This window comes from Macaca mulatta, chromosome 16 (assembly GCF_049350105.2).
Source record: "Macaca mulatta isolate MMU2019108-1 chromosome 16, T2T-MMU8v2.0, whole genome shotgun sequence".
NCBI lineage: Eukaryota > Metazoa > Chordata > Mammalia > Primates > Cercopithecidae > Macaca > Macaca mulatta.
The window spans coordinates 8,862,703-8,890,664 of NC_133421.1; the positions used below are offsets into that span (position 1 = coordinate 8,862,703).

Here is a 27,962-nt window from a genome sequence, read left to right on the forward strand (position 1 = left end):
ATTCATCATATCGTACAGTTAAATGTGTACATGTTACTGACTATAGATTATAGCTCAGTAAAATAGTGTAATTAAAGTAGAGTAGGGGCCGAGCGCAGTGGCTCATGCCACCTTTTCTCAAAAAAAAAGTCTCGCTCTGTCGCCCAGGCTGGAGTGCAGTGGCACGATCTCAGCTCACTATAATCTCTGCCTCCTGGGTTCACACCATTCTCCTGCCTCAGCCTCCCAAGTAGCTGGGACTACAGGTGCCCGCCACCACGCCCAGCTCATTTTTTTTTTTTTTAAGTAGAGACAGGGTTTCACCATGTTAGCCAGGATAGTCTCGATCTCCTAACCTCGTGATCCACCTGCCTCAGCCTCCCAAAGTGTTAGGATTACAGGAGTGAGCCACCACGCCCGGCCAAGTAGAGTAATTTTCATATGCATATAACAATAATCAAAAAATAAAATTAAAAAACCTTCCATGTGAGGATTAAACAGCACATCAGATGTAACCTAAGAGAGAATCAGTGAACTGGGACAGACTGGAAGAGATTACCTGAATGTATCACCAAGACACAAAGAGATGAAAAACTACAGAAGACAGGTTAAAAGACACGGAGGACAGAATGAAAAGGTCTAGAACACTCCTAATCAGAGTTGGCAAAGGGGAGAGCACAGAGGATGGAGGAAAAATAATATCTGGATGGTTTCTGAGAACTTTCCAATATGATAAAATATGTGAATTCATACATACAGGAAATACAACATACTGAGCAGAACAAATAGAATAAATAAATATCTAGATACATTGTAATAAAACTGCAAAACACTAATGACATCTTAAAAGCAAGGAGTAAAGAGAGATCATCTACACAACAATGAGGATTAGACTGAGGAGACTTTACAACCAACATGTGTCCTAGGTACTTAGAACACAAGCATGAACAAGCCCCTACCCTGTGGAGCTACAGAACCTCTATCAGGGATCGCAGATGTGCAGGAACAATTATAGTGTGATGAGCGATCCTGGTTGGAGGGCAAAAGAATCAGCAAGAAAACAATACCATAGAACAGCATTATGAAGATTTTCCTATCCCACCTAGGATCCACACAGGGATTGGCCCTAGGCACAGATCCTTCCTGGCAGCCTGAGAGTCACTCGGTTTAACTTGGTTTCAAGGCAACTCCACCAACCTTTATTAAATAAGACTCTGGGTCTCGGGGTGCTGGCTGCCTGCTCGCACTTTCCCTTACAGACATCTGGACCCCTCCCTTACCCCTCATTATAAGCAAGGAGGAAGAAGAGGACCCCAGGCTGGGAAACACGGAGGTGGTAGTTGGGATCAAACATCCTACATGTTTACCAAGACCCGGAGGGCTTTTCACTCCAAGGGACCCTTGGGACAGCAGCTGCTATGTTCCCGCATCCTTCCTTGGGACAGGGGGCAGATTAGATGTCCTAAGACTGGCAGCTTCCTCTCTGGGACCCCTGAGAGACGCGGGGACAAATGCTCCTTCTCAGAGCCTTCTTCAAGGTTTGGACTGAGTCCCGGTGGCCACAGGCTAGGTAGAAGTGTACAGGGCCCTGGGTTCTGCAGAGCTTACATGGAGGGCGGGCATTATGCTGGAATGAAGCCCAGGAGTGTCAGTAATGGGGAAGCGTGCCCTGAGGCATGGAATGCTGCCCGTGATCAACAACAGCTTCAACTGTAGACTCTGTCTAGGCCAGGGCCAACTCTCCCTACCAACACCAACAACTCTGCCCTGGCCCCATTCCAGGGTTCATTAAGAAAAGCATGCTAGGAAACTGAACCCCCTGCCATGGGGCAGGAACTGTGTCCTATTTAGCCTTATATTCTCTGTGCATGAACAGGATAGCTCTACCGGGCGCTTATTCAGGTAAGCAGTGGGGTCCTGGCTGAGAGGTGAAGGATTTGGCGAGAGGGCACGGGGAACAGAAACAGAGGAGTGAAGTCTGGGGAGGGCTGGGAAGCTATTCGGAGGAGGCTGGAAAGACGTGAAGGAAGTTGAGCAGAGGAGAAGGGAAAGGGTCTTCTCACAGTCGGGGCGATCTGGTCTAGAGGAGGGAGGGGCTGCCAGCCGCCCTGGCGACCGTCACCTTGTCCCACCAGGGAACTCGGGGTGCGGCTCTCGCCAGCCCCGGGCCAGCCGCCAGGTCCCCGCCCTCCGCGGGATTTACTCCTGTCCCGCCTTCTCGGATTTAGCCCAGGCAGCCTGGGAGGTTCCGCAGTCGCCGCTTCCGCCTTGACCAGGTGAGGGTCCGGACCGAGCAGGGGGCCCGGGCTGGGGCGGGCCGACGGAGCAGCCGTCGCTGGGGGCGCGTCCCGGAGGCTCTGGGCCTGTCCCCTTCTCCTACGTCCTTCCCTCCCGCAGCCGCGCTTCCTCCTGTCTCCCTTCTCCTGCGCTCCCTACTTCCCACCGAGCGCGCAGGGCCGGGTTCCCCAGGGTCCAGGGCTTTCTCCTTCCCAACCCAACCCCCGCTCGCGCCCGGTTCTGAGCCCACCTGCGCGTTTCCAGCTAGGCCCAGCCTCGATCCTCTTCCTCCTTGCTTATATTGTAGGGGAAAGGACGGGTCCAGGTGTGTATTAGGGAAAGTGTGAGCAGGCTGCCAGTATCCAGAGGCCCAGAGCCTTATTTAACAAAGGTTGGTGGAGTTGCTTTGAAGCCAAGTTAGACCTAGTGACTCAGGCTGCCGGCAGGCATCTGTGCCTGGGGCTGAGTTCAGGTAGGTGTGGGACTGTGTACCTGACAGCCTCCGTGACTCCATAGGCAGCACCTAAGCCTAGCGGCCATCACAAGTGCCTGATTTGATTTCAAATGTTGCTGCCTCCGGTGGAGTAGAGGCAAGGACCCCTGGACCTCTTTTGGCTTAAGGTGGCCCTATGTATGCCCCTATAGCTCAGGTATGCTGTGTGCACACTGTACCTCCATGTCTCTGTGTTGTGTTCATGTGGACTTTTGTGTCTCAGTCGTGTGGGGCAGTGTATCTAGGTGTTTGGAGGCAGTGAACTGCTGTGCCCCATGGATGTGACATGTATGTACAAGGAACATCTCATGGAAGGACATGGATGAGCCTGGGCGTTTTGTGGCCACATGCTGGAATGTCTCAGCGTTAAGAGGACATATATCGACCAGGCGCGGTGGCTCACGCCTGTAATCCCAGCACTTTAGGTGGCCGAGGTGGGCGGATCACAAGGTCAGGAGTTCAAGACCAGCCTGGCCAATATGGTGAAACCCTGTCTCTACTAAAAATACAAAAAATAGCTGGGCATGGTGGCACGCGCCTGTAGTCCCAGCTACTCAGGAGACTGAGGCAGAAGAATTGCTTGAACCCGGGAGGCAGAGGTTGCAGTGAGCCGAGAACATGCCACTGCACTCCAGCCTAGATGAGAGAGCGAGACTTGGCTCAAAAAAAAAAAAAAAAAACAGGACACACTTTGGGAGGCCGAGGCAGGCGGATCACGAGGTCAGGAGATCGAGACTACCCCAGCTCACACAGTGAAACCCCGTCTCTACTAAAAATACAAAAAATTAGCCGTAAGTGATGGCAGGCACCTGTAGTCCCAGCTACATGGGAGGCTGAGGCAGGAGAATGGCATGAACCCAGGAGGCGGAGCTTGCAGTGAGCTGAGATAGCGCCATGGCACTCCAGCCTGGGCGACAGAGCGAGACTCCGTCTCAAAAAAAAAAAAAGGAGGACATGTATTTGGGAGCCTCGGCCATGTTTTGCAGTATATCTGTAGGTTTCAGTGTGTGTGGGGCAGTGTGTGGGAGGCAGTGTACCTTCGTGTGTGTGTGTGCTCTACCTACATGCCTGAGGTATGGTGTGGTTGTCATATCTGGGCATCTCTAGTGTGTGTGGTAGGCAAACATGTCTCATGTTGGAGGAAGGGAGATGTCTCAGGTGTGTATGAGTGAGTGTGTGCCACCGTGTAGCTCAGGTCTAAAAGGGCAGTGTTTCTGGGTGTCCGGGTGTATGATGTGCCATGATATTTCAGAGTCAGGATGGTAACATACCTGGAGTCTGTAGTAGGAGCAGGCAGCATGCTAAAATTGCAGGTGTGAGCAGAGCAGGTTACTCAGAGGTGAAGGGACAGAGTACCCAGATGCCGTGGGCACGGGGAATATTCTACCTGGTATTTGTGTGTGTGGGTGGCAGGGATCCTGGCTGTCTCTGCTGTGTGCCTCCCTCTGTACCTGAGTGTTTCTGATGACGTGCAGGTGGAGCTGGAGACCCGGTCTCTCTAGGGCCTACCCTGGGCCGAACATCTGAAGGAGAGTGCCCTCATCCTTCGGGACTCCTTCTCCGGACATGCTTCCTGAGGCCGGCTCCCTGTGGCTACTGAAGCTGCTCCGGGACATCCAGCTGGCCCAGTTTTACTGGCCCATCCTTCAGGAGCTTAATGTCACTCGGCCAGAGCACTTTGACTTTGTAAAGCCCGAGGACCTGGACGGCATTGGCATGGGCCGGCCTGGTGAGAGACCCCTGCCCCGAGGCCCTGGTGTCTCTGTCCACAGCCTATCAGTTGCCTTCCCCCACCACAACCCTCTTCCAGCCCTTTTCTTCCCTGTAAGTCTCTCCGCACTCTTCCCCACCCCCACCTCCACCCCAGCCCTGATTCTGGCCTCCCACAGCCCAGCGCAGACTGTCCGAAGCTCTGAAAAGGCTACGTTCCGGGCCTAAGTCTAAGAACTGGGTCTACAAGGTGTGTGTTGTGAGTGGGCAGCTTGGGCCTGGGAATGAGGTGGCTTGAGGGGCAGGGAGGGGGGTGCAGGGCTCTGCATACCGGATTTCCCATCCCTGTTTCAGATCCTTGGAGGTTTTGCTCCTGAGCACAAGGAGCCCACCCTGCCCTCCGACAGCCCAGCGCACCTCCCTGAGCCAGAGGGGGGCCTCAAGTGTCTGATCCCAGAGGGTGCTGTTTGCAGAGGGGAGCTGCTGGGTTCGGGCTGCTTCGGTGTGGTGCACCGAGGGCTGTGGACGCTGCCCAATGGCAAGAGTGTGAGTGTCCAGGGAGCCCACTTCATCCAGGCCGGCTGTCCCCTCTGTTCTTCATGCCCACAATGCCTAAAGTTGCTTCCCCCTACCTCCAGGTCCCAGTGGCTGTCAAGTCCCTCCGGGTAGGTCCCGAAGGCCCGATGGGCACAGAACTGGGGGACTTCCTGCGAGAGGTATCGGTCATGATGAACTTGGAGCACCCACACGTGCTGCGTCTGCACGGCCTTGTACTGGGCCAGCCCCTGCAGATGGTGAGCAGATCCAGCCGCTGGTTCCCGGGACAGCCGTGCAGCAGGAGAGTGCGGCAGGAGGGAAGCTGGGACCAGTGGGTCCGGCTCACGCGGTGCGGTGCTCCCTCCTGCAGGTGATGGAGCTGGCGCCACTGGGCTCCCTGCACGCGCGCCTAACGGCCTCGGCCCCGACGCCCCCGCTGCCCGTGTCCCTGCTCTGCCTCTTCCTGCGGCAATTGGCGGGAGCCATGGCGTACCTGGGGTCCCGCGGGATGGTGCACCGAGACCTCGCTACGCGCAACCTGCTGCTGGCGTCGCCCCGCACCATCAAGGTGGCTGACTTCGGGCTGGTGCGGCCTCTGGGCGGCACTCGGGGCCGCTACGTCATGGGCGGGCCCCGCCCCATCCCCTACGCATGGTGAGCGCGGGCCCGCGGGGGCATCGGGCTCTGAGCCGGGCGAATCCGGAGGGCAGCAGCCGAGGGAGATCGGAGGGGGCCGGGCTTCTGAGGGAAGCTGGGACCAGAAGGGTTATCCTCCTAGGAAAAGAGGACTTTTGTGAAAGATGGGAGCACTCGGGGGTGCTCCGTGGAAGGTGAGCCGCCGAGGAGCACGTGTCCGGCCCCCTTTCAGCTCCGCTTCCTTCCGCAGGTGTGCCCCAGAGAGCCTGCGCCACGGAGCCTTCTCGTCTGCCTCGGACGTGTGGATGTTTGGGGTGACGTTGTGGGAGATGTTCTCCGGGGGCGAGGAACCCTGGGCCGGGGTCCCACCCTACCTCATCCTGCAGCGGCTGGAGGACAGAGCCAGGCTGCCTAGGCCTCCCATCTGCTCCAGGGCCCTCTACTCCCTCGCCTTGCGCTGCTGGGCCCCCCACCCGGCTGACCGGCCTAGCTTTTCCCACCTGGAGGGGCTGCTGCAAGAGGTGGGAACCCCCTACCGCACTAGATACACAGTCCCTCTTCCCTCCATTCGCTCTCCCAGGGTTCCATGCAAGGACTAACATATCCAGATGCCTGTGCTGGGCTCTGGGATTCAGCTCTGAGCGAAACAGATGCAGTCCCTACTTGCAGGGAGATCAGGGCCCTAAGGAGGCAACTTGGGGATACACAGACCCCAGACTGAAAGGCTGGGGTCTGTGTCTGGGCCAGAAAAGGGGCATAGAGGAGACAGCACTCAGTTACAGTCATGTTGACAGGCAGAGGAAGAGAAGGACTCAGTGTGGGAGGGGGAAATAGAAGTAATGAAGCCGCAGGCCAGGGCGCAGTGGCTCACCTCTGTAATCCCAGCACTTTGGGAGGCAAAGGTGGGCAGATCACCTGAGGTTGGGAGTTCAAGACCAGCCTGCCCAACATGGAGAAACCCTGTCTCTACTAAAAAATACAAAATCAGCTGGGCGTGGTGGTGCATGCCTGTAATCCCAGCTACTTGGGAGGCTGAGGCAGGAGAATTTGCTTGAACCCGGGAGGCAGAGGTTGTGGTGGGCCGAGATCGCGCCGTTGCACTCCAGCCTGGGCAAAAAGAGTGAAACTCCATCTCAAATAATAATAATAATAATAATAATAATGAGGCAGCAGAGTGAGCAGGAGCTGTGTCATGGAGGGCTTTGCAAAGCGTGTTAAGCTAACACGTAGAGCACTTAACCTGTGCAGGACACTGCATTGTGAGCTTCACATGGGCGCATATGCAGATTCGCTCATTTAATGCTCTCAACCATTGGATGAGGTAATTATTATTATTATTATTTTCTTTTGAGACAGAGTCTTGCTCTGTCACCCTAGCTGGAGTGCAATGGTGGGATCTTGGCTCACTGCAACCTCCACTTCCCGGGTTCAAGCAATTCTCCTGTTTCAGCTTCCTGAGTAGCTGGAACTACAGTTGCCTGCCACCATGCCTGGCTAATTTTTGTATTTTTAGTAGAGATGAGGTTTCACCATGTTGGCCAGGCTGGTCTCAAACTCCTGACCTCGAATGATCCACCCGCCTCAGCCTCCCAAAATGCTGGGATTACAGGCATGAGCCACCATGCCCGGCCTGGATGAGGTAATTATTATTATCTCCATGTTACTGATGGGCAGTTGAGGCACTGAGAGTTACCTAAAGTCACATGGTAAGTGGAGGAGTTGGGATTTGAGCCAGTCAATTTGACTTCAGAGCTGTTCCCTAAGCTGCTACACTCTACCACTAAAGTTTAGTCTTTACTCTGAAGGCATTTGGGAGCCAGGGAAGCCTACTAAACAGGGGAGTTACAAGCCACTCTGCCCGTGACGGCACTCTGGTGTGGCGCAAGAATGGATTAGAGGGATGATGCTGAGGCTGGGAGACCAGGTAGGCAACAGTGGCTGTGAAGCAGAAGGGAGATGAGGAGGTCTGGGTGAGGGTAGAGGCAGTGGAAATTTCCCAGAGGGGCTTGGGAGGCTGATCTGATGGGCCTGGATGAGGAGTGAAAGCCGTGTACAGGATGACACTCCTGTTAGTCCCCCTAGGTAGTTAGGGCCCTCGCTTGCTCCTTGAGCCCTGACCTGTTTGTCATGAGATCCAGGTCTGCCTCCCTCACTGAATTACAACTGGGGGACAGGGAGAGTCCCACCCTGGGCCCAGCACAGATGACATACAGAACGGGGTTTTTCTTTTTTTTTTTTTTTGAGACGGAGTCTGGCTCTGTCACCCAGGCTGGAGTGCAGTGGCGCGATCTCGGCTCACTGCAAGCTCCGCCTCCCGGGTTTACGCCATTCTCCTGCCTCAGCCTCCCGAGTAGCTGGGACTACAGGCGCCCGCCACCTCGCCCGGCTAGTTTTTTGTATTTTTTAGTAGAGACGGGGTTTCACCGTGTTAGCCAGGATGGTCTCGATCTCCTGACCTCGTGATCCGCCCGTCTCGGCCTCCCAAAGTGCTGGGATTACAGGCTTGAGCCACCGCGCCCGGCCGGGGTTTTTCTTTATTCCTGCTCCCATATTACCTTTCTGACTCAGGCCACAAGCCCAGCCACCCTTTCCTCCTGTCTCCACAGGCCTGGCCTTCGGAAGGATGCTGTGTGAGGGACGTCACAGAGCCAGGTGCCCTGAGGATGGAGACTGGTGACCCCATCACAGTCATCGAGGGCAGGTGACAGTCCTGTACCTCCCAAGCATCCTCAGGAGGAGGATACCCTCCCAACCTAATTCCTGATCCCTTCCTTCTCTGCTTCTCTCCAGCTCCTTAACCCGGATCTTCTGTCTCATCTCCTCTCCCCACTGGGTCCTGAAAGCTCCAGTATGGTCCTGGCCTCCCTGCTGGAGCCACTGCTGGCCCATAGAGCCTTATTGCATTAGGAAAAATGCTTCCCTTCCTCTAGGCAGATGCAGCTCCAAGGCACATAGCCTAGTGAGCTGACTGTGGGCCAGGGCCCAGCCCTAACTCTTGCTCTTATTCCTATCCCATTTACCAGCTCCTCTTTCCACAGCCCTGACTCTACAATCTGGAAGGGCCAGAATGGTCGCACCTTCAAAGTGGGCAGCTTCCCAGCCTCAGCGGTGACGCTGGCAGATGCGGGGGGCTTGCCAGTCACCCGTCCAGTTCACAGAGGCACCCCTGCCCGGGGAGATCAACACCCAGGAAACATAGATGGGTGAGGACCTGAAAGGGTGGGGGACAGGGGTGGGCTGGGAGAACTGATGAAGTCCAGGAGATTCTCTGGAAAGGAAGCTTGGGGACAGGACCAGAATGAAGCTGCAGCCTCCACCCTGGGCGCTGGGTCTCCTAGGTTCCCCCGTGAGTTTTTTTGGGAGGGTGTATTGATCTGTGGGGTGGGGAGGGTTGGTGTGGAGGACGAACTGGATCCCTCTCTGACAGAGACAGAAAGAAGGCAAATGTTTGGGATGTGCCCCCAGCACGGGGCCAGAGGAGAAACGTGCCCCTGGAGAGGATGAAAGGTGAGTGTGGCGGACTCCAGAGTCCCTGAGGAGATCAAGACCAGCCCTTCAATTCCGACCCCCTGCCCTGATCCATGCCCTTGCATCTATTATTGCCTTCCTCTGAATTCTGTCTCCTGGCATCCTAGCTATACTGTGAAATCTTTTTTTGTTTTTGTTTTTTTGAGACAGAGTTTCACTCTTTTTGCCCAGGCTGGAGTGCAATGGCGTGATCTTGGCTCACCACAACCTCCACCTCCCGGGTTCAAGTGATTCTCCTGGCTCGGCCTCCCGACTAGCTGGGACTACAGGCATGCGCTACCACGCCCGGCTAATTTTGTATTTTTAGTAGAGATGAGGTTTCACCATGTTGCCCAGGTTGGCCTTGAACTGCCGACCTCAGGTGATCTGCCCACCCTGGCCTCCCAAAGTGCTGGGATTACAGGCGTGAGCCACTGCACCCAGCCCTATACTACGGAATCTTTTTTTTTTTGTCTTGAGACGGAGTCTCGCTCTGTTGCCCAGGCTGGAGTGCAGTGGCGTGATCTCAGCTCATTGCAAGCTCTGCCTCCCAGGTTTGTGCCATTCTCCTGCCTCAGCCTCCTGAGTAGCTGGGACTACAGGCGCCCGCCACCACGCCCGGCTAATTTTTTGTATTTTTAGGAGAGACGGGGTTTCACTGGTTTTTCAGGATGGTCTCGATCTCCTGACCTCGTGATCCACCCACCTCGGCCTCCTAAAGTGCTGGGATTACAGGTGTGAGCCACTGCGCCCGGCCTACTGTGGAATCTTAAAAAATAGGAAGCCCTCCTGCCTTCCCTACTGTAGAGCACCTCCACACTCTGGGCCCTGAGCTCTGAGTTCTCTGGGCCCTCTGCCTAGGCCTTGGTGTCCATTTGCACATCTGTCTCATTGTCCCACCTGACACATGAACCACCCAGGGACAGGGCTGGCTAGCTCATCTGCAAATGCTTGCAAAACCATCCAGCTCCGCGCAGACAAAGACAGAGAGTGGGGCCAGGCATGGTGGCTCACGCCTGCAATCCCAGCACTTTGGGAGCCCAAGGTGGGCGGATGGCTTGAGTCCGGGAGTTTGAGACCAGTCTGGGCAATGTGCTGAAACCCCGTCTCTACAAAAATACAAAAATTAGCCAGTCGTAGTGGCATGCACCTGTAGTCACAGCTACTCGGGAGGCTGAGGTGGGAGGATCGCTTGAGCCCAGGAGGTGGAGGCTGCAGCGAGCCGAGATCAAGTTGTTTCTTTCTCAACTGTGCAGGCATTTCCAGGAGTCTGGAGTCAGTTCTGTCCCTGGGTCCTCGCCCCACAGGGGGTGGTTCAAGCCCCCCCGAAATTCGACAAGCCAGAGCTGTGCCCCAGGGACCCCCTGGCCTGCCTCCACGCCCACCTTTATCCTCTAGCTCTCCTCAGCCCAGCCAGCCCCCTAGGGAGAGGCTTCCCTGGCCCAAAAGAAAACCCCCACACAATCACCCCATGGGAGCGCCTGGAGCCAGTAAAGCCGCCGCCCTCTCTGGAGGCCTCTTGCCTGATCCTGAGTTGCAGAGGAAGATTATGGAGGTGAGGTCTCACTGAAATGGCCTGGTGGCCACAAGGGGCTACAGGCAGGGGCAGGGGCCTGAGTGGGGCTTTGTCTGTTACAGGTGGAGCTGAGTGTACATGGGGTCACCCACCAGGAGTGCCAGACAGCACTAGGAGCCACTGGCGGAGATGTGGTTTCTGCCATCCGGAACCTCAAGGTAAAGCCAGTCCCTTCTCTTGGGGTCCCTCCTCTCCTGCCCCTGCAACCTGGCAGTCAGCTGCAGCCCACCCTCCTGCTTCCACAGGTAGACCAGCTCTTCCACCTGAGTAGCCGGTCCAGAGCTGACTGCCGGCGCATCCTGGAGCATTACCAGTGGGACCTCTCAGCTGCCAGCCGCTATGTCCTAGCCAGGCCCTGAGCTCAGCTTCTGCGAGCCTGGACACCAGCATGAAACACCTAGGCCCCTGAGGGCCTGGCCACATGGGACTAAGCAGAACCAGAACAAGGTCTTGACGGGGGTAGACTTTCCACCTGGGGAGATCCTACCTGCTATAGGCATGTGGAGGAGGAGCCCAGGGTTGGGCACTGGCAAATGTCTCCTCCCTCCTATGCTCCTTGGCTTCTGAAGGCTGAAGCTCCTTTGGCTCGGCCAAGAAGGATCTAGTCTGCCCACTACATTCTCAAACAAGAGGACTTGGAGGAAAAGAGCTGCTATACATCATATCCAGAGGAAGCTTCTACTCACTACAGAGGATCAAGGGGTCACACTGGACCATGCGAACAGCCATCCTGAACTGCCATCAGCTACCACACTGGACTCTGTGGGGCAGCCATCCTGGATGATGGAAGCCGCCATATTGACTTGAGGTATAGGCCCAAACTGCCTTCATTTGGTCCAGGGCCATCGTGGGTGATGACGATTGCTCTCTTGCACTCAAGGACATTTGATGCGGGTAGTATGGATTATGAGATGGGCTAGCCCCTGCCCCAGCCCAGCTCTCACATTCCCCTTTGTTTTTTCCCATATCAACTCCTTCTACCCTCCCCTATTACATACATCTTTCAATGTCCAAAAAGTTACAAAGTTTATATGAATGTAACATATAAAGATGCAGCCTTTTTCCTAGGGCAAGGGAAGGAAGGGCGGTTACATAAGGCACAGGAATCGCAGCAAGCACCAGCTGAGGGCAGGGCCCTAGTGGGAGAGGAAGTTGGCACTGGGGTCCCCCTGCAGCTGTTGATGGGGAGGTGGAGACCCCGTTGAAGTGCCATGGTCTGAGGCTGAACTAATTGGCCAAGCAGATGCTGGGGGAGTGGCTACGTCCACCGTCTTTGGTGCAGCTTGCCCTTCCCCACCCCAACCCTCTTGTAAAACCCCAGAGTCCTGGGTTCCAGAGGCCTCCTTTGGAGCAGAGGCCCTGGAAGGGGGTGGGAGGGAGTGCATGGGGAAAGTGTGAAAGCTGATATGCCTGTGTGCCAAGGGACTGCTGGGACAATGGTGGGAGGTAGCAGGAGAGGGGCTTTCATACATACCCCTCCTTGGGTACCACAGGGGCAGGAGGCCAGGGAGCAGGGTAGGGATGGGGGCCCCCTTCTGTCCCCTGCAGTGTACATGGAGGAAAGGGGCTGCCCGGAGGAGGGGCCAGGGCAGGCGACCATCTGGAGTTCTCGTCGAGGTGATGGTCTCCTCACACCATGGTGGCCTCTAACTGGTGACAGCAGAAGGCCCCGCGCCTCCTCGCTTCTCAAAGAACATGTAGTCCTAAGAGGAGGCCACTGTCAACGGGAGATTCGGCTGGGCCAGCCAGCTCAGCTGTCACAGGCCAGCTCTGGAACCTCAACCCCCACAACACCTATCCCTGACTTTCCCCTAGCAAGAGGCCAGGAAATGCATAAAGCTTCGAATGACAGCAAAGGACAGGCAGGAGGTAGGGGCAGGGGCAGCCAACTCACAATGAGGAACGTGGCTCCCAGCAGCACAGCCTTCACCCTCACATCCAGGTCCAGCGGGAACTGTAGGCCAAAGTCATCTGCATCCGTGAAGGCTTCTCGGACCAGGCCCCCCCACTGCTTGCTGATGCGGCCCACACTGCGGGATTCATCCCGAGTCTTCACCTGTTAGCCGGGAGGGAGGAAGGACCCAACTAAGGAGGAGGCAGCCAGTCTCACCTGCTCCAGTCTCACTCCCACAGTCGCATGTATGGATTTGCAGGGTCTCCACTAGTGAATCTTCCCCTCTAGAGGTCACCCAGTGATTGCTTTCCCAACAGGTTCCCATCACAGAGTATGACAGCTGGGGAAACTGAGGCACCCTAGATCACGCTGTGAGTCTGTACCCAAAATTAGGATTCAGACTCAGATCTGCTGCTATCCAAAGGCGATGCATGACATAACTGAACATCAGTGGTGGGAGAAATGGAAGCATGATATCATCCAACCCCCTTAGGGTATGGCTGTTTGCTAGGTTTGCTCTGGTTCCCAATGCCCCTGCCACCCACAACTGGCACAGTTTATGCCCTGCACAAAGTAACCTGGCCAAAAGGGCAAGGAAAGCTACCAGAATCCTGGCTGTACTTCACCAGCCAAGAAGGCTCCTAGAAGGCTGTCTACCCCAAAGAATACCTTTTCTCTAATCTGCAAAGTAGGGGAGGGTCTTGCCCAGCACTGCATGAGAGCCTCATCTAGAGGGGATACACACCTATCTACTGTGGGGAGGGGCAGCAGTCAGTAGCCTTTGAGAACCACAATTTCCACTGGCTTCTCTGAGCCACACAGCAACAGGCCATGCCGATGTGGGTAGTTACTCCCCGTGACTTCCTGGTCCTTTTCCTGTGCTCATTCTCTGGGATTAGAACTGGAGTGATTTCCTTTTGTGTCATTCCCATCCCCTTCCTGCACTGTCCTACAGCTCTGGGGCACTTCCTGCCGTGGTCCTAAGGGTGCAGCCTCAAGTATGGATCATTTATAATTATGTAAAAGGGACACTGGCCCTATGAGAACCCCACAGCCTATACATTCCCATCCGGAGATCACACAGTTATTACATCTTATTCCCAACTGGTTCCCATCACGGAATCTCCCTCTGGCTACCAAGGTGACTCATTTTTGCAAAGTAACCTTAGGTAGGTACCTCATTAGAAGCGTTGGAAAGTCTACTGGATTATACCAGTTGTTTCTCCCTTATATGCACAAGGAATTATCCCTTAAACAACTCAAGGGTCGGCCAGGTGTGGTGGCTCATGCCTGTAATCCCAGCACTTTGGGAGGCTGAGGCGGGTGGATCACCTGAGGTCAGGAGTTTGAGGCCAGCCTGACCAACATGGAGAAACCTCATGTCTACTAAAAATACAAAATTAGCCGGACATGGCGGCACATGCCTGTAATGCCAGCTACTCGGGAGGTTGAGGCAGGAGAATTGCTTGAACCTGGGAGGCGAAGATTGCAGTGAGCCGAGATCATGCCATTGCACTCCCACCTGGGCAACAAGAGCAAGACTCCGTCTCAAAACAAACAAACAAAAAAAACAAAACAAAAAAAAGAACTCAAGGGTCTGTGGAGTGCCTTTGTCTTCTAGAAACCAAGGTGCTTCCCAGGCCTCACCTTTCTCTGAAATTCTCACCACTTGGGATCTCCAGCTTCCAGGTTGGTGACAGGAATGTGAGAAGGATATATTGGATATCAGAATGGCAGGGGCATGTGGATTCTACTGTAGCAGGGCAGGCCACAGGATGTTAACATGTTAAAATCGTGCTTGCTCCAGGGCCTGGGCTCACAAACTCATACACAGCAGCCACATGGGCCCAGCCCACACAGACTTAAGCATCCTTCACCCCAAATCCAGGCTGGCCTTAGATTTTTTTTTTTCTGCCCATCTCAGGGCCACGTGTAATAATCAACATTGCTCCTGAAGATGAAATCCTCGTTGTTACACTTTTATAAGACCACGGGGCCATTCTATTTCCAAATGGAGGAATGCTGCAAATGTGGTCGGAGTCACAGTGGATTTGGATTGATGAGCTCAGGGTCTTGACCTTAGTGTTAACTATCCTGCCTCATGGAAGCATCATCTAGGTTTACGAAGGTCCCAAGAACCTCTAGTATTCCTGATACCTCAAAGTTGGTGTCTGTGCCACAGCCACAGGTCCAGCAGGGCCCCACCACTCGCAGGACTGTCTGGCGATCGGCATCCTGGATGGAGAACTTGGGGAGGAAGGGATGCCAGGTCTGTAGCACGTGGCCGATAGTGGTGCCTGGGGGAGCCTGTACTTCCATCTGGAGTGGGAAGCAGACAGGGTCACTGCGGAGGCAGGGGTCCCAGCTCTATCATGTGTCTACTTGGCCCTCACTAAACCTCCCATTCCCACCTGCCCACTCCCACCTGATCCAGGCCTCATCTCAGGTGGACCTCATCATTGTCCCGCCCCACCAAGGCCCGCCCTCCTGGACCCATTCCTCCTCCCACCTCCTGGAGGCCACAGGGGCAGCAGCTGCAGCCACAGTGCAGCGGGCGGAGCAAACGGAGCACCTCGCGGTCCCCGGGGTCGGCCAGGCGGACACGCAGCGGCCGGCGGGCGCCACAGCACAGACGGGCGCAGCAGTTGCTCTCCTCGGCCGCCTGACCCAGGGGCTGCCCGGCCCCAGAGCGCAGTTCATAGCGGTTACAGGTCTCCCAGCCTAGGAACGCTGCCCGGGGTGACACAAGGAGACTTATAGAGCCTCGCGCGCCCAGGAGCCCACCATCCGGGCCACCATCATGAGGTCCAACCTCCCACTCCTTCTACTCACTTTCCACTCGCTCAGCCTTCTGGTGAATCAAAATCTGATCAATCTGGAAAGAGGGGCGGCGCGCACATCAGCTGGCCCATCTGGACGCCCAGGTCCCCTCCCAGTCATCCTCCCTCACTCCTTCCCACTCACCTGCACCAGGAATTCGAGGCCGGAAGGCACCCCAGGCAGTGGCAAGAAGGGGGCAGCAGACCCCGAGGCCACGGGACCGGGCGAGGGGAAGAGGGCGAAGCCGGGAGCTGGGGCAGGTACCTGGGCAGGCACTGGCGCCTGCCCGGGCGCAGGATGTAGCGCCGGCTCCGGGTAACCAGGGGTGACAGGGTAGGGAGGTGGGGGCGAAGGGGCGTAGCCTTTGGGGGGCAAGTAGCCTGTAAAGCGGTGGGGGCAGGATGGATTAGAAAGGGACCCAAGGCCTCATCCCCTTATTCTTCAGCCCATGGGCCGCAAGGCTTCGGGGGAAACGTGGTGGCAAGACGCAGAGAAAGATGGGGCAGGGGAGCAGGGTGGAGGTTCCCCGGAAGGAAGGGAGGGGCCCCACCCAGCCAGTCCGAGCACATTCCGGGAGGATGTGTTCGCACCCGGCTCTCAAGTCCGTGGGGGGATAACGGAGACCCCCGGACTTGCGCGCACACTTACCTGCCATGGGAGAAGGGCTTGAGGTTTCGGGATGATGGTGTCTGGATGGCTTAGTTCTGGAAGCGGAGGCAAACTCGGAGATAGCCAGACAGACACAGAGACAGACACAAAGACGGACAGGCAAATGCGGAGAGGCAGCTGCGCCCGGCGCGGGCCCAGGGTCTCTTGGGCGGCGCCTCTGACTCGGGGAGAAACCAAAGTGTCAGCGGGCGGGGCTGGGTACCTGGGACCCAGGATTCCCTCGGGGGCCCCAGAACCGCCCCCTCCCTTTGTTCTCCCATCCTGCGGAGGAGGTTGTGGGCGGACAGCAGGACAGATGGACCCGCGGTCAGACCGACAGCCCCACCTCGAGGGCGGTCTCCCTGACCCCTCTGTGCCCCCGCTCACCTGGAGCCCTCAGAACAGCCCGGGTGCCTAGCACTCGGCGGCTCACAGGAGCTGGCGGAGGCAGAGGCGGGCCGGAGCTCGGACCCCGGCCCCGCCCCCCGACCCCGGCCCCGCCCCCCCGACCCGCCGGGCCCGCCCCCTCCTGGGCGGTGCGTCTGTGCGGGGAAGAAGGAGGCGGTCAGCTGCCCCGGGAGGCCGAGCGTGTGCTTTGCTCCTCAGCGTCGCCGGCGTTCCCGCCCCTTCCGCTCGGACTGCAGATGCCCGGAGAGTAGGAGCGCCTGGGGGAGGCGGCGGCTGGGCCCGGGCCCCGCGAACCCCGCCAGGTCGGCGGCTTGAGTGCTCAGCGCCCTTGGTGGGAGGCGAGGGCGGCCAGCGCCGCGCTGGCCCCTGGGCTCCTCCTCCCAAGGGCGGTCGGGCCTCGCTGACGCAGCGGAACACCCTTCACACTCACTCATTGGCTTCCAGGACTGGCTCCTGGCTCGCCTTCTGCCTCCCAGGGGCGACCTCGCCGTCTTCTCTCACTGGCGCAGCGGTGACCCACACGGGCACCTCGCAGCAACAGCAGTTTCTGCAGGTCCCCAAGCCACGCAGGTGACAAGCCGCCAAACGGTGTCAGTGAGCGTGCTCAGGCCGCCTAGAGGGCCAGAGGAGGACGCGCGGTCAGAAAAGACCCCCTAGACGAGTCTCTTCGACTGGATCCTAAGCCAGGACCAGTCCTGGCCTTGGAGAGCACTGGCTCAGTGGCGCAAGAGATGAGTTTAGAGACGGAGTGCAGTCCACATACACGGCGGGTTGTGCGGAAGCTGGGATTTGGCCCCACGGGCAGCAAGGAGTCCACCGAGACATTTTTAGAACAAAGAAGTTCAAATGTGTGTTTTAGAAAGATCGTGGCGGGTAGCGGTGGCTCATGCCTGTAATCCCAGCACTTTGGGAGGCAGAGGTGGGCGGATCACCTGAGGTCAGAAGTTTGAGACCAGGCCTGGCTAACATGGCGAAAACTCATCTCTACTAAAAATGCAAAAATTAGCCGGGCGTGGTGGCAGGCGCCTGTAGTCCCAGCTACGCGGGAGGCTGAGGCAGGAGAATCTCTTGAACCCGGGAGGCAGAGGTTGCAGTGAGCCGAGATCGCGCCATTGCACTTCAGCCTGGGCAACAGAGCGAGACTCCATCTCTAAATAAATAAATAAATAAATAAATAAATAAATAAAGTCAGGCTACGAAGGCATCACCAATAAGGCAATAGTTAGGCCAGGCGCGGTGGCTCACGCCTGTAAGCCCAGCACTTTGGGAGGCCGAGGCGGGTGAATCAGGAGGTCAGGAGATGGAGACCATCCTGGCCAACATGGTGAAACCAGGTCTCTACTAAAATACAAAAAAAAAATTAGCCAGGTGTGGTGGCGGGTGCTTGTAGTCCCAGCTACTCCGGAGGCTGAGGCAGGGGAATCGCTTGAACCTGGGAGACGGAGGTTGCAGTGAGCCGAGATCTTGCTACTGCACTCCAGCCTGGGGACAGAGCAAGACTCCGTCTCAAAAAAAAAAAAAGGCAATAGTTGACCCAGAACCTAAAGGAGGTGAGGGACTGAGCTGTGCAGATTACTGGGTAAGTGTTTCAGGCAGAGGGAACAGCAAGGGCAAAGGTCCTGAGGCAGAAGACCAGTGAGACTGGAATGGAGTTAACAAGGGGAAGGTCAGAGAGGTCACAGGGGGCCAGAGCACACATGGCCTTTTAGTTCACTGAATTATACCCTGAGATGGTAAGTGTTGGAGGGTCTGGAGGGAGAAGAGATGTGAGAGTACTGCAACAGTGGTTCTCCATGTGGAGGTTCCCCCTGGGCCCTAGATGCCACCTGAGATGAAGGATGGAAATGCAGTGAGAGCAGTGGACTGGGAGGAAGGAGCCTGCAGACCCAGCCTTGGCTCTGCCACTGGACCTTTGGGTCACTCTGGTTTTTCTGTTTTTTTGAGAGTCTCGCTCTGTCGCCCAGCCCAGAGTGCAGTGGCACGATCTTGGCTCACTGCAACCTCCACCTCCCAGGCTCAAGCAATTCTTCTGCCTCAGCCTCCCAAGCAGCCAGGACTACAGCCACTACACCCGGCTAATTTTTGTATTTTTAGTAGAGACAGGGTTTCACCATGTTGGCCAGGCTGGTCTCAAACTCTTGGCCTCAAGTGATCCTTACACCTTGGCCTCCCAAAGTGCTGGGATTACAGGCCTGAGCCACCGTACCCAGCCCCTTTAGGCCACTCTGGAGGTCCCCTCTGAGGGTTGGTTTGTTTATTTATTTATTTGTTTATTGAGACAGCGTCTTGCTCTGTTGCCCAGGCTGGAATGCAGTGGCATGATCTCCACTCATTACAACTTCTGCTTCCCAGGATCAAGGCATCCTCCCACCTCAGCCTCCCGAGTAGCTGGGACTACAGGCGTGTGCCACAATGTCTGTGGGAAAAGAAAGAGATCAGCCTGTTACTGTGTCTATATAGAAAGAAGTACATGTAAGAGACTCCATTTTGTTCTGTATTTGAGATGCTGTTAATCTGTGACCCTACCCCCAACCTTGTCCTTGCAAGAGACATGTGCTGGGGTGACTCAAGGTTTAATGGATTTTGGGCTGTGCAGGATGTGTCTTTGTTAAACAAGTGCCTGAAGGCAGCTTGCTGGTTAAAAGTCATCACCATTCTCTTAATTTCAACTACCCAGGGACACATACACGGCCAAAGGTCGCAGGGACCTCTGCCTAGGAAAGCTAGGTGTTGTCCAAGGTTTCTCCCCATGTGATAGACTGAAACAATAATGCTAAGAGGTTTATGGAGATATTTGCATATGCATCTCAAGGCACAGCATTTTCCTTTAAACTTACTCATGTCACAGAGGTTTTTGTTCATATGTCTTACTGCCGATTTCCTCCCTACAATGATCCTATTGTCCTGCCACTCCCTTATCTTTAAGATGGCAAAGATAATTATCAATAAATACTAAGGGAACTCAGAGACCGGTGCCGGCATGGGTCCTCTGTAAGCTGAGCGCCGGTCCCCTGGGCCCCCGCTTTTCTTTCTCTATACTTTGTCTCTGTGTCTTATTTCTTTTCTCAAGTCTCTCGTTCCACCTAACGAGAAACACCCACAGGTGTGGAGGGGCAAGCCACCCCTTCAAATGTCCAGCTAATTTTTGTACTTTTTGTAGAGACGGGGTTTTGCCATGTTGCCTAGGCTGGTCTTGAACTCCTGGGCTCCAGCAGTGCACCTGCCTCAGCCTCCCAAATTGCTGAGATTACAGGTGTGGGCCATCACACCCAGCCTATTTATTTATTTATGAGACTGAGGTCTAGCTCTTGTCACCCAGGATAAAGTGTAGTGGCACCATCAGAGATCACTGCAGCCTCAAACTCCTAGGCTCAGACGGGCACAGTGGCTCACATCTCTAATTCCAGCACTTCACATCTCTAATCCCACTCTGCCCAGGCAGGCAGAGCACTGAAGATCAGGAGTTTGAGACCAGCCTGGCCAACACAGTGAAACCCTGTCTCCACTAAAAATACAAAAAAGTTATCCAGGCGTGATGGCACATTCCTATAATTCCAGCTACTCAGGAGGCTGAGGCATGAGAATCGCTTGAACCCAAGAGGTGGAGGCTGCAGCAAGCTGAGATCGCATCACCGCATTCCAGCCTGGGCAACAGAGCAAGATTACGTCTCAAACAAAAACAAAGGCCGGGCGCGGTGGCGCACACCTGTAATCCCAGCTCTTTGGGAGGCCGAGGCGGGCGGATCACAAGGTCAGGAGATCGAGACCACGGTGAAACTCCGTCTCTACTAAAAATACAAAAAATCAGCCGGGCACGGTGGCGGGCGCCTGTAGTCCCAGCTACTCAGGAGGCTGAGGCAGGAGAATGGCGTGAACCCGGGAGGTGGAGCTTGCAGTGAGCCGAGATTGCGCCACTGCACTCCAGCCTGGGGGACAGAGCAAGACTCCATCTCAAAAAAAAGAAAAAAAAAAAATTATTAGGCTCAAGCTATCCTCATGCCTCAGCCTCTCAAGTACCTGGGACTACAGGCATATACCACCACATTATTATTATATTATTATTATTATTATTATTATTTTTGATGGAGTTTTGCTCTCGTTCACCAGGCTGGAGTGCAATGGCCTCCCAGGTTTAAGCGATTCTCCTGCCTCAGCCTCCTGAGTAGCTGGGATTACAGGTGCCTGCCACCACACCTGGCTAATTTTTGTATTATTAGTAGAGATGGGGTTTCACCACTTTGGCCAGACTGTTCTTGAACTCCTGACCTCAGGTCATCCACCCGCCTCGGCCTCCCAAAGTGCTGGGATATTTTTATTTTTTTTTAGAGACAGCATCTCACTATGTTGCCCAGGCTGCTCTTGAATGCCGGAACTGTAGCTATTCTCCCACTGTAGCCTTCCAAGTAACTAGGTAGGGGGCTGAAGGAGGAGGATTGCTTGAGCCTAGCAGTTTGAGACTAGCCTAGGCAACCAACATGGTGAGACCCCATCTCATCTCTTTCTTGAACCTCCTGGGTTCAAGCAATTCTCCTCCCTCAGCATTCCGAGTAGCTGGGACTACAGGGGCACACCACCATGCCTAGATAATTTTTGTAATTTTAGTAGAGATGGGGTTTCACCATGCTGGCCAGGCTGGTCTCGAACTTCTGACCTTGTGATCTGCCGGCCTTAGCCTCCCCAAATGCTGGGATTACAGGCATGAGCCACCGCGCCCGGCGAGACCCCATCTCTACAAAAAAAGTAATAATTAGCCAGGCATGGTAGCGTACACCTGTAGTCCCAGCTACTCGGGAGGCCAAGGTGAGAGAACTGCTTGAGCCTGGGAGATGGAGACTACAGTGACTCCTTATGGCACCACTGAATTACAACTGGATGACAAAGCGAGACCCTGTCTCAAACAAAATGAAAAAGCACAGAGAGGCAGCGGAAGAGCTGGAGGGTGGAGGGTGTGCCCCTTCAGATTTGGAAGGCTTCACCAAGGCAATCCTATTGAAGCTAAACTAAGCATGCACAAAGTGTAGAAGTGTTTTCTAGGCACAAAGAATAACTGCAAAACAGGCTGAAAAGAGCAGCTCAAAATCTTGAGGCAGAAGAAAATGTGGTGGGTTGGCAATGTGGATGCCATGTAGTGACAAAGAGTCACAAGGCCCGGATGGCCAGTGCAGGCCTTGGAGACAGTGGTATGGCACTCGGAATCTATTTGCAATGCAATAGTAAGTCACTGAAAAATTTAAGTCACTCTTTTTTTTTTGAGATGGGGTCTTGCTATGTTGCCCAGGCTGGAGTACAGTGGCTATTCACAGGCTTGATCTTAGACTAGTCTCAAACCCCTAACCTCAAGCAATCCTTCTGCCTCAGCCTCCTGAGTAGGTGAGACTACAGGCGCACACCACCACACCCAGGTGTCATCATTTTTAATTTCTATTTTTGTGTATGTTTTATATAGTACAATCTGTATAATATATTGAGGGCATACTTAATTTTTCTGAAGGTATGCATTTTTTTCTTTTTTGAGACAGGGTCTTGCTTTGTTGCCCAGGCTGGAGGGCAGTGACATGATCTTGGCTCACTGCAACCTCCGCCTCCTGGGTTCAAGCAATCTTCGTGCCTCAGGCACCCAAGTAGTTGGGATTACAAGCACCACGCACCACCACACCAGTTAATTTTTGTATTTTTAGTAGAGACAGTGTTTCACCATGTTGGGCAGGCTCGTCTCAAACTCCTGAACTCATGTTATCTGCCTGTCTCAGCCTCCCAGGATTATAGGTGCTGAGACTACAGGCGTGAGCTGCTGCGACTGGCCTGAAGGTATGCCTTTTTTTTTTTTTTTTTTTTTTTTTTTTTTTTTTTTTGAGACAGAGTCTCACTCTGTCATCTGGGCTGGAGTGCAATGGTGTGATCTCGGCTCACTGCAACCTCCGCCTCCCGGATTCAAGCGATTCTCCTGCCTCAGCCTCCCGAGTAGCTAGGATTACAGGCACCCACCACTATGCCCAGCTAATTTTATATATATATATATATATATATATATATATATATATATATATATATTTTTTTTTTTTTTTTTTTTTTTTTTTTTTGAGACAGAGTCTCGCTCTGCCGCCCAGGCTGGAGTGCAGTGGCGTGATCTTGGCTCACTGCAAGCTCCGCCTCCCAGGTTCACGCCATTCTCCTGCCTCAGCCTCCCGAGTAGCTGGGACTACAGGCGCCCGCCACCTCGCCCGGCTAGTTTTTTTTGTATTTTTTAGTAAAGACGGGGTTTCACTGTGTCAGCCAGGATGGTCTCGATCTCCTGACCTCGTGATCCGCCCGTCTCGGCCTCCCAAAGTGCTGGGATTACAGGCTTGAGCCACCGCGCCCGGCCAATTTTTTATATTTTTAGTAGAGATAGGGTTTCACCATGTTGCCCAGGCTGGTCTCAAACTCCTGTTGTCTTGATTTGCCCGCCTCAGCCTCCCAAAGTGCTGGGATTACAGGTGTGAGCCATTGCACCAGGCATGCCAGTATGCATTTTTAAAAGTGTGCAGATTCTTTCTCTAATGAGAAGATTTTAGGTAATTCCATCTCATTCCGTGTCTCTAGTTATAATCTGCATACTTTTAATTCCAGAATTTCTATCACCAACACTAGTCTCTACTGAGCTCCCAACTCCTGTAACAGCAGTTTTCAAGGCTTCCCTGAAGCAAGACAGCGTGTTAGAGACCTGAAGGAATTCCTAGGGGCTGGCCTGAGGATTGCGAGAAGGTCAGCAAAGAGATAAGGATGACAGGGCCAAATGGTGAAGGGCCTTGTGCTGAGATGTTGGACTGTCTTCTGAGGGCAATGGGGAGCCACTGAATCATGTATATCCAGGGAGGTGGCATAACTTGAGGTACACTCATAGATCACAATATTTCTTCATTTTAAAGATGAGTCAGAGGCCGGGCACAGCAGCTCAGGCCTGTAATCCCAGCATTTTGGGAGGCTGAGGTGGGCGGATCACCTGAGGTCGGGAATTTGAGATTAGCCTGACCAACATGAAGAAACCCTGTCTCTACTAAAAATACAAAATTTGCCGGGTGTGGTGGCGCATGCCTGTAATTCCAGCTACTGGGAAGGCTGAGGCAGGAGAATCGCTTGAACCCAGGAGGCGGAGGTTGTGATGAGCTGAGATTGCGCCATTGCACTCCAGCCTGGGCAACAAGAGCGAAACTCCGACTCAAAAAAAAAAAAAAATATGAGTCAGGAACCAGACACGTGTTCCTCCCAACTCAGCCTCCCAAGTAGCTGGGACTACAGGCTACAGGCACAGGCCACTACACTTGGCTTTTTTTTTTTTTTCTTGAGACAGAGTCTCGCTCTGTCGCCCAGGCTGGAGTGCAATGGTGCTATCTTGGCTCGCTGCAAGCTCCGCCTCCCGGGTTCACGCCATTCTCCTGCCTCAGCCTGCCAAGTAGCTGGGACTACAGGTGCCCACCACCTCACCCGGCTAAGTTTTTGGTATTTTTAGTAGAGACGGGGTTTCACTGTGTTAGCCAGGATGTTCTTGATCTCCTGACCTCATGATCCACCCGCCTCCACCTCCCAAAGTCCTAGGATTACAGGTGTGAGCCACCGCGCCTGGCCATGGCTTTTTTTTTTTTTTTTTTTGTAAAGACAGGGGTCTCCCTATGTTATCCAGGCTGGTCTCAAACTCCTGGGCTCAAACAATGTTCCCACCTCCGCCTTCCAAGATGTTCAGATCACAGGCTTGAGCCATTGCACAGGGTCCTCTCTGTTCGTTTCCTTTAAGCATACAGCACAACTTGCAATGATATATGTTTAGTTATTTCAGGTCTATTTCCACTACTAGATGGGAAACTCCATGAGGGCGGGATGGTATCTGTCTCACTCATGGTTGATCTTCTTTGTAATGTGTCTGACACACGATCAACACTGGTTTAATAAATACCGTCCCTGCCAGGAGCAGTGGCTCGCACCTGTAATCCCAGCACTTTGGGAGGCTGAGGCAGGTGGATCACTTGAGGTCAGGAGTTTGAGACCAGCCTGGCCAACATGGCGAAACCCTGTCTCTACTAAAAATACAAAAATTAGCCGGGTGTGGTGGCAGGCACCTGTAATCCCAGCTACTCAGGAGGCTGAAACAGGAGAATCACTTGAGCCCAGGAGGCGGAAGTTGCAGTGAGCTGAGATGGTGCCACTGCACTCCTGCCTGGGTAACAGAGCAAGACTCCGTCACAATAAATAAATACACACTGTCCCCACTCAATGTCTTCCAGTTCTCTACATGCTGTGACTGCCACTCCAGCCTGCCCTGCCACCTTTTCTCATTCCTTTCCTGCCTAACTTAAACTCAGCCCACACTGAAGACTCCCGCTTCTCCAAACCCCTCCCCTCTCCATCTTGTTCTTTGTTCATTGTTTCTTCCACACAATAGAGCTCCTTTAAGGATCATCTCAAGCATTGTGACACATTTTCTGATCCCCAATACACGATCTCTCCTTGCTTTGAACCCCAAAGTATTTTGTAACTAATGATACTCCTATCCTGCCTTGCCTTAATCCTCACTTCCAGAGTAAGAGGGTGCTGATAACAACAGGGCTGAAAACCACGACCCTATAGTAATTTTTTAAAAATCTCAGTACTTTGGGAAGCCGAGGCGGGTGGATTGCTTGAGGTCAGGAGTTCAAGACCAGCTTCGCCAATATGGTGAAACCCCATCTCTACTAAAAATACAAAAATAAGGCGTGGTGGCATGTGCCTATAATCTCAGCTACTTGGGAGGTTGAGGCAGGAGAATCACTTGAACCCAGGAGGTGGAGGTTGCAGTGAGCCAAAATTGCACCACTGCACTCCAGCCTGGGTAACAGAGTGAAACTCTGTCTCAAAAAAAAACAAAAACAAAAAACTAAAAACAGGCCAGGCGTGGTGGCTCATACCTGTAATCACAGCACTTTGGGAGGCCAAGGCAGGCGGATCACCTGAGGTCAGGAGTTTGAAACCAGCCTGGCCAACATGGCAAAACCCCATGTCTACTAAAACTACAAAAAATTAGTTGGGCATGGTGACGGGCACCTGTAATCCCAGCTATTCAGGAGGCTGAGGCAGGAGAATCGCTTTAACCCAGGAGGCAGAGGTTGCCGTGAGCCGAGGTTGCACCACTGCACTCCAGCCTGGGTGACAGAGCAAGACTCCATCTCAAAATAATAATAATAATAAAATTAAAAACCTAGTATGCATCAGAACCACAAGATGAGCTTATTAAAATACAGATTCTCAGGCCCAAAAGAGTGCTTCAGTAGGAATCTGCATTATTTCAAGCATTCTTTATGACTTTGATGCCCACCAGGGTAAGAACATTATAAGTTAACTTGAAGTGAACAGAATCCCCAGACCTAAGCCTCACTGATTAAATCTTAGGAAATGGAGGGAGTTCAGAGGTTAAATCCCTACCCTTCCTCCTCCAAGAGGTTAGATGAACAAAGACTCCAAAGTTTATTTGCCTTTCCTTTTTAATCCTCTTCGTACTCCAGCTGTTTTAAAAAACTGCCCAGAAAACCCAGTAATTAAGCAAAAGGGAGCTCAAAGAGCCAAGGCAAGCCAGCCCAAGAGCAGCAGGGTCCCTCCCGCAGGGGCCAAAGTCTGGATGCTGGGGTCTCCACTCAGAGCCTGGTAGTAAAAGCTGGTGCAGAATAAGGTCGTTCCGGAAGCTAGCAATAACCCGGCCTGAAGGAGACACAGCACAGAAAACAGGATTGTAAGAACAGGGCAGGCTGAGAGGGAGTGTGTGGGGCTTGGTCAGGGTTAGGCACAGGGAAAGATTACCCAGAGGGGCTTTCTGCAGTGGGGCACCCCTAACAGGGCCAGGCTATGTAAGAAGTGGTGTTTGTTGGCCTTTTCAAACAGCTGTAAGAAAAAGAGAAACGAAGGGATATCGTAGGCAATACGGGTGTCTGAAATCCCCTGATGATACAAGGGACCAAAGTACATTCCCCCGCCCCACCCTTAAAGTCCCAGCTTGACTTCAGGCCTTTGGCTTACAGAGCCTTTGGCCTTTGCTGCTCCAGAGATCCGCGGCTCGCCCCCGCCCTCCCCGCCCATTTCCCCCAGGGACCCCAGACTTTATGCCTTCGTAGACCCGCGAGTCAGGGAGCCCCAGCGCAGTTACTTCACCTCCTTCCCGTAGGCATCTGGGAATTGGGCGCCTGTGGAGAAAAGCAGCAAAGGTTACCAGTCCTAGTGCCAGCCCTGACCGCCCCCAATCAGGGGGGACCCAGGTGGACATTGGCGAGAAACGGCACCACCCCCTCCCAGGAAGCTTCCGATTGGTAGGAACACGCTCGGGCAGTACTGGAAACCAATTGGACCCAGCTGGGGGACTTTAAAAGGTTTAGGGCTCCGCGGGCAGCCTGATAACCGGGAGGCTGGGCACTTCCTATAGGTTCCGCCCTTGCAGCAGACCCCGGAGGACGCCCCAAGCACAGTCCCAGCTTCGTCCCCAGCCCCCTGACCGTGCGCCCCGTAGGAGGCCAAGCCTAAGGCCGCAGCTCCGGACAAGGCGCCCAAGCGGCGGAAAGCTGCAGCTGGCCCGGCCATAGCTGTAGAACAGGACGCACCACACCAACACCGCCTAGGCCACCCAAGAGGCCAGCCAATCCCGGCCGCCCATGCAAATAAGGTTCACAGGCGCCCAATCCGGGCCGAGTTCATTTCAGCATTGAGCTCTTCACCCGCCTTTGTAAAACCGCTGCAGAGTGGCGAAGACGTCTGGCGGGCGGAGAAACCAGCACCAATTAGGAGCGGGGGAGCTAAGCAGTGGGGGGCGGGGTTGAGGGCGGGACTAGGGGATTTGCGTCACGGATTGGCCCACTTTCCAAGTTGATCGCGTCTTCGAACCCCCCCACCCCCCCGCTCCGGCCAATTTCCAAAGATCCCGGTCTTCTCTCAAAGTTCCGCCCCCTTTCCCACAGGCTCCTCCTGTTCAGCTTCAAATCAAACCCACTCCCAAAAAGAGGCGGCCCCAAAGATAGCAAAGCCCCGCCTATTGCCAGTAAACCACGCCCACTGCACAGATGGCCCCTCCCCATGCCTGAAGGCTCCGCCTTCTTTGTATGATGCCCCGCCCCCTGTAGTTAAGGTTTTTCTCCCCCCCACCCCCCCGAGACCGCGAGAGCCCCGAGGGTGGAAGATCCTGGGGAATGTCTCCACCCTGCCTTGGCCCGCTACGTCCATCTGTCCGTCTGTCCACTCTCGCCCCCTCCCACCATCTCCAATCCCCCCACTCTCCGGAGGGCGGGCGGGCAGGCGGGTGCGAGCGGGGGGTGTGCGCCGCTCTCTCGGCAGGGGGCGGGGGAGGCGGCCGCGCGGTGACGCGCGGGGCTGCTGCGGCTGCTCCGCCGGCGGATCATCACTCTCGGGCTGGGATGGACGCGGGGCGGGCGGGCCCTGGCGCGCGGAGCCAGGAGTCCGGGCCTCCCGGCTGCTGAGCATCCCTCGAA

The 27,962-nt window shown here is 54.6% G+C and overlaps 3 protein-coding genes and 2 long non-coding RNA genes across 25 annotated transcripts; 3 read left to right on the forward strand and 2 right to left on the reverse strand.

Annotated features, from left to right (window-relative positions):
* Positions 1-1,799: 1,799 nt before the first annotated feature.
* TNK1 (tyrosine kinase non receptor 1) lies at positions 1,800-11,732 on the forward strand. Of its 6 annotated transcripts, none has more exons than XM_077970191.1 (14): positions 1,800-1,881; positions 2,115-2,255; positions 4,225-4,478; positions 4,639-4,709; positions 4,814-5,005; positions 5,098-5,253; positions 5,367-5,650; positions 5,883-6,153; positions 8,239-8,333; positions 8,671-8,835; positions 9,060-9,139; positions 10,396-10,694; positions 10,778-10,873; positions 10,961-11,732. In XM_077970191.1, exons 3-14 carry the CDS (start codon positions 4,316-4,318, stop codon positions 11,072-11,074), a joined length of 1,986 nt encoding a protein of 661 aa, XP_077826317.1. In that variant the 5' UTR covers positions 1,800-1,881; positions 2,115-2,255; positions 4,225-4,315; the 3' UTR covers positions 11,075-11,732. The 6 variants fall into 6 exon arrangements, 4 of the variants coding, with proteins under 4 accessions (XP_077826317.1, XP_077826316.1, XP_014973958.2 ...); XM_077970192.1 differs by lacking the exons at positions 1,800-1,881; positions 2,115-2,255 and adding exons at positions 2,288-2,647; positions 2,773-2,906; XR_013406056.1 differs by lacking the exon at positions 1,800-1,881 and having other exon boundaries at positions 1,960-2,255; positions 8,656-8,835; positions 10,538-10,694.
* Positions 11,717-27,073, reverse strand: PLSCR3 (phospholipid scramblase 3). 16 transcript variants are annotated; one of them, XM_077969636.1, is made up of 9 exons: positions 26,956-27,073; positions 16,916-17,098; positions 16,078-16,255; positions 15,574-15,809; positions 15,442-15,484; positions 15,119-15,339; positions 14,767-14,928; positions 12,610-12,771; positions 11,717-12,418 (listed from the first exon to the last, which is right to left on the reverse strand). In XM_077969636.1, exons 3-9 carry the CDS (start codon positions 16,082-16,084, stop codon positions 12,362-12,364), a joined length of 888 nt encoding a protein of 295 aa, XP_077825762.1. In that variant the 5' UTR covers positions 16,085-16,255; positions 16,916-17,098; positions 26,956-27,073; the 3' UTR covers positions 11,717-12,361.
* On the forward strand, positions 16,675-19,523 carry LOC144335303 (uncharacterized). The gene is made up of 2 exons (XR_013406058.1): positions 16,675-17,055; positions 18,788-19,523. It is a non-coding gene; the product is annotated as an uncharacterized LOC144335303 (long non-coding RNA).
* LOC144335304 (uncharacterized) lies at positions 23,949-27,076 on the forward strand. Its single transcript, XR_013406059.1, has 2 exons — positions 23,949-25,389; positions 26,237-27,076. It is a non-coding gene; the product is annotated as an uncharacterized LOC144335304 (long non-coding RNA).
* TMEM256 (transmembrane protein 256) lies at positions 25,958-27,113 on the reverse strand. Its single transcript, NM_001194393.1, is given in 4 exon segments — positions 25,958-26,190; positions 26,290-26,370; positions 26,638-26,669; positions 26,976-27,113. Coding segments are annotated over 4 exon segments (342 nt in total). The 5' UTR covers positions 27,061-27,113; the 3' UTR covers positions 25,958-26,046.
* Between the last annotated feature and the right edge of the window lie 849 nt (positions 27,114-27,962).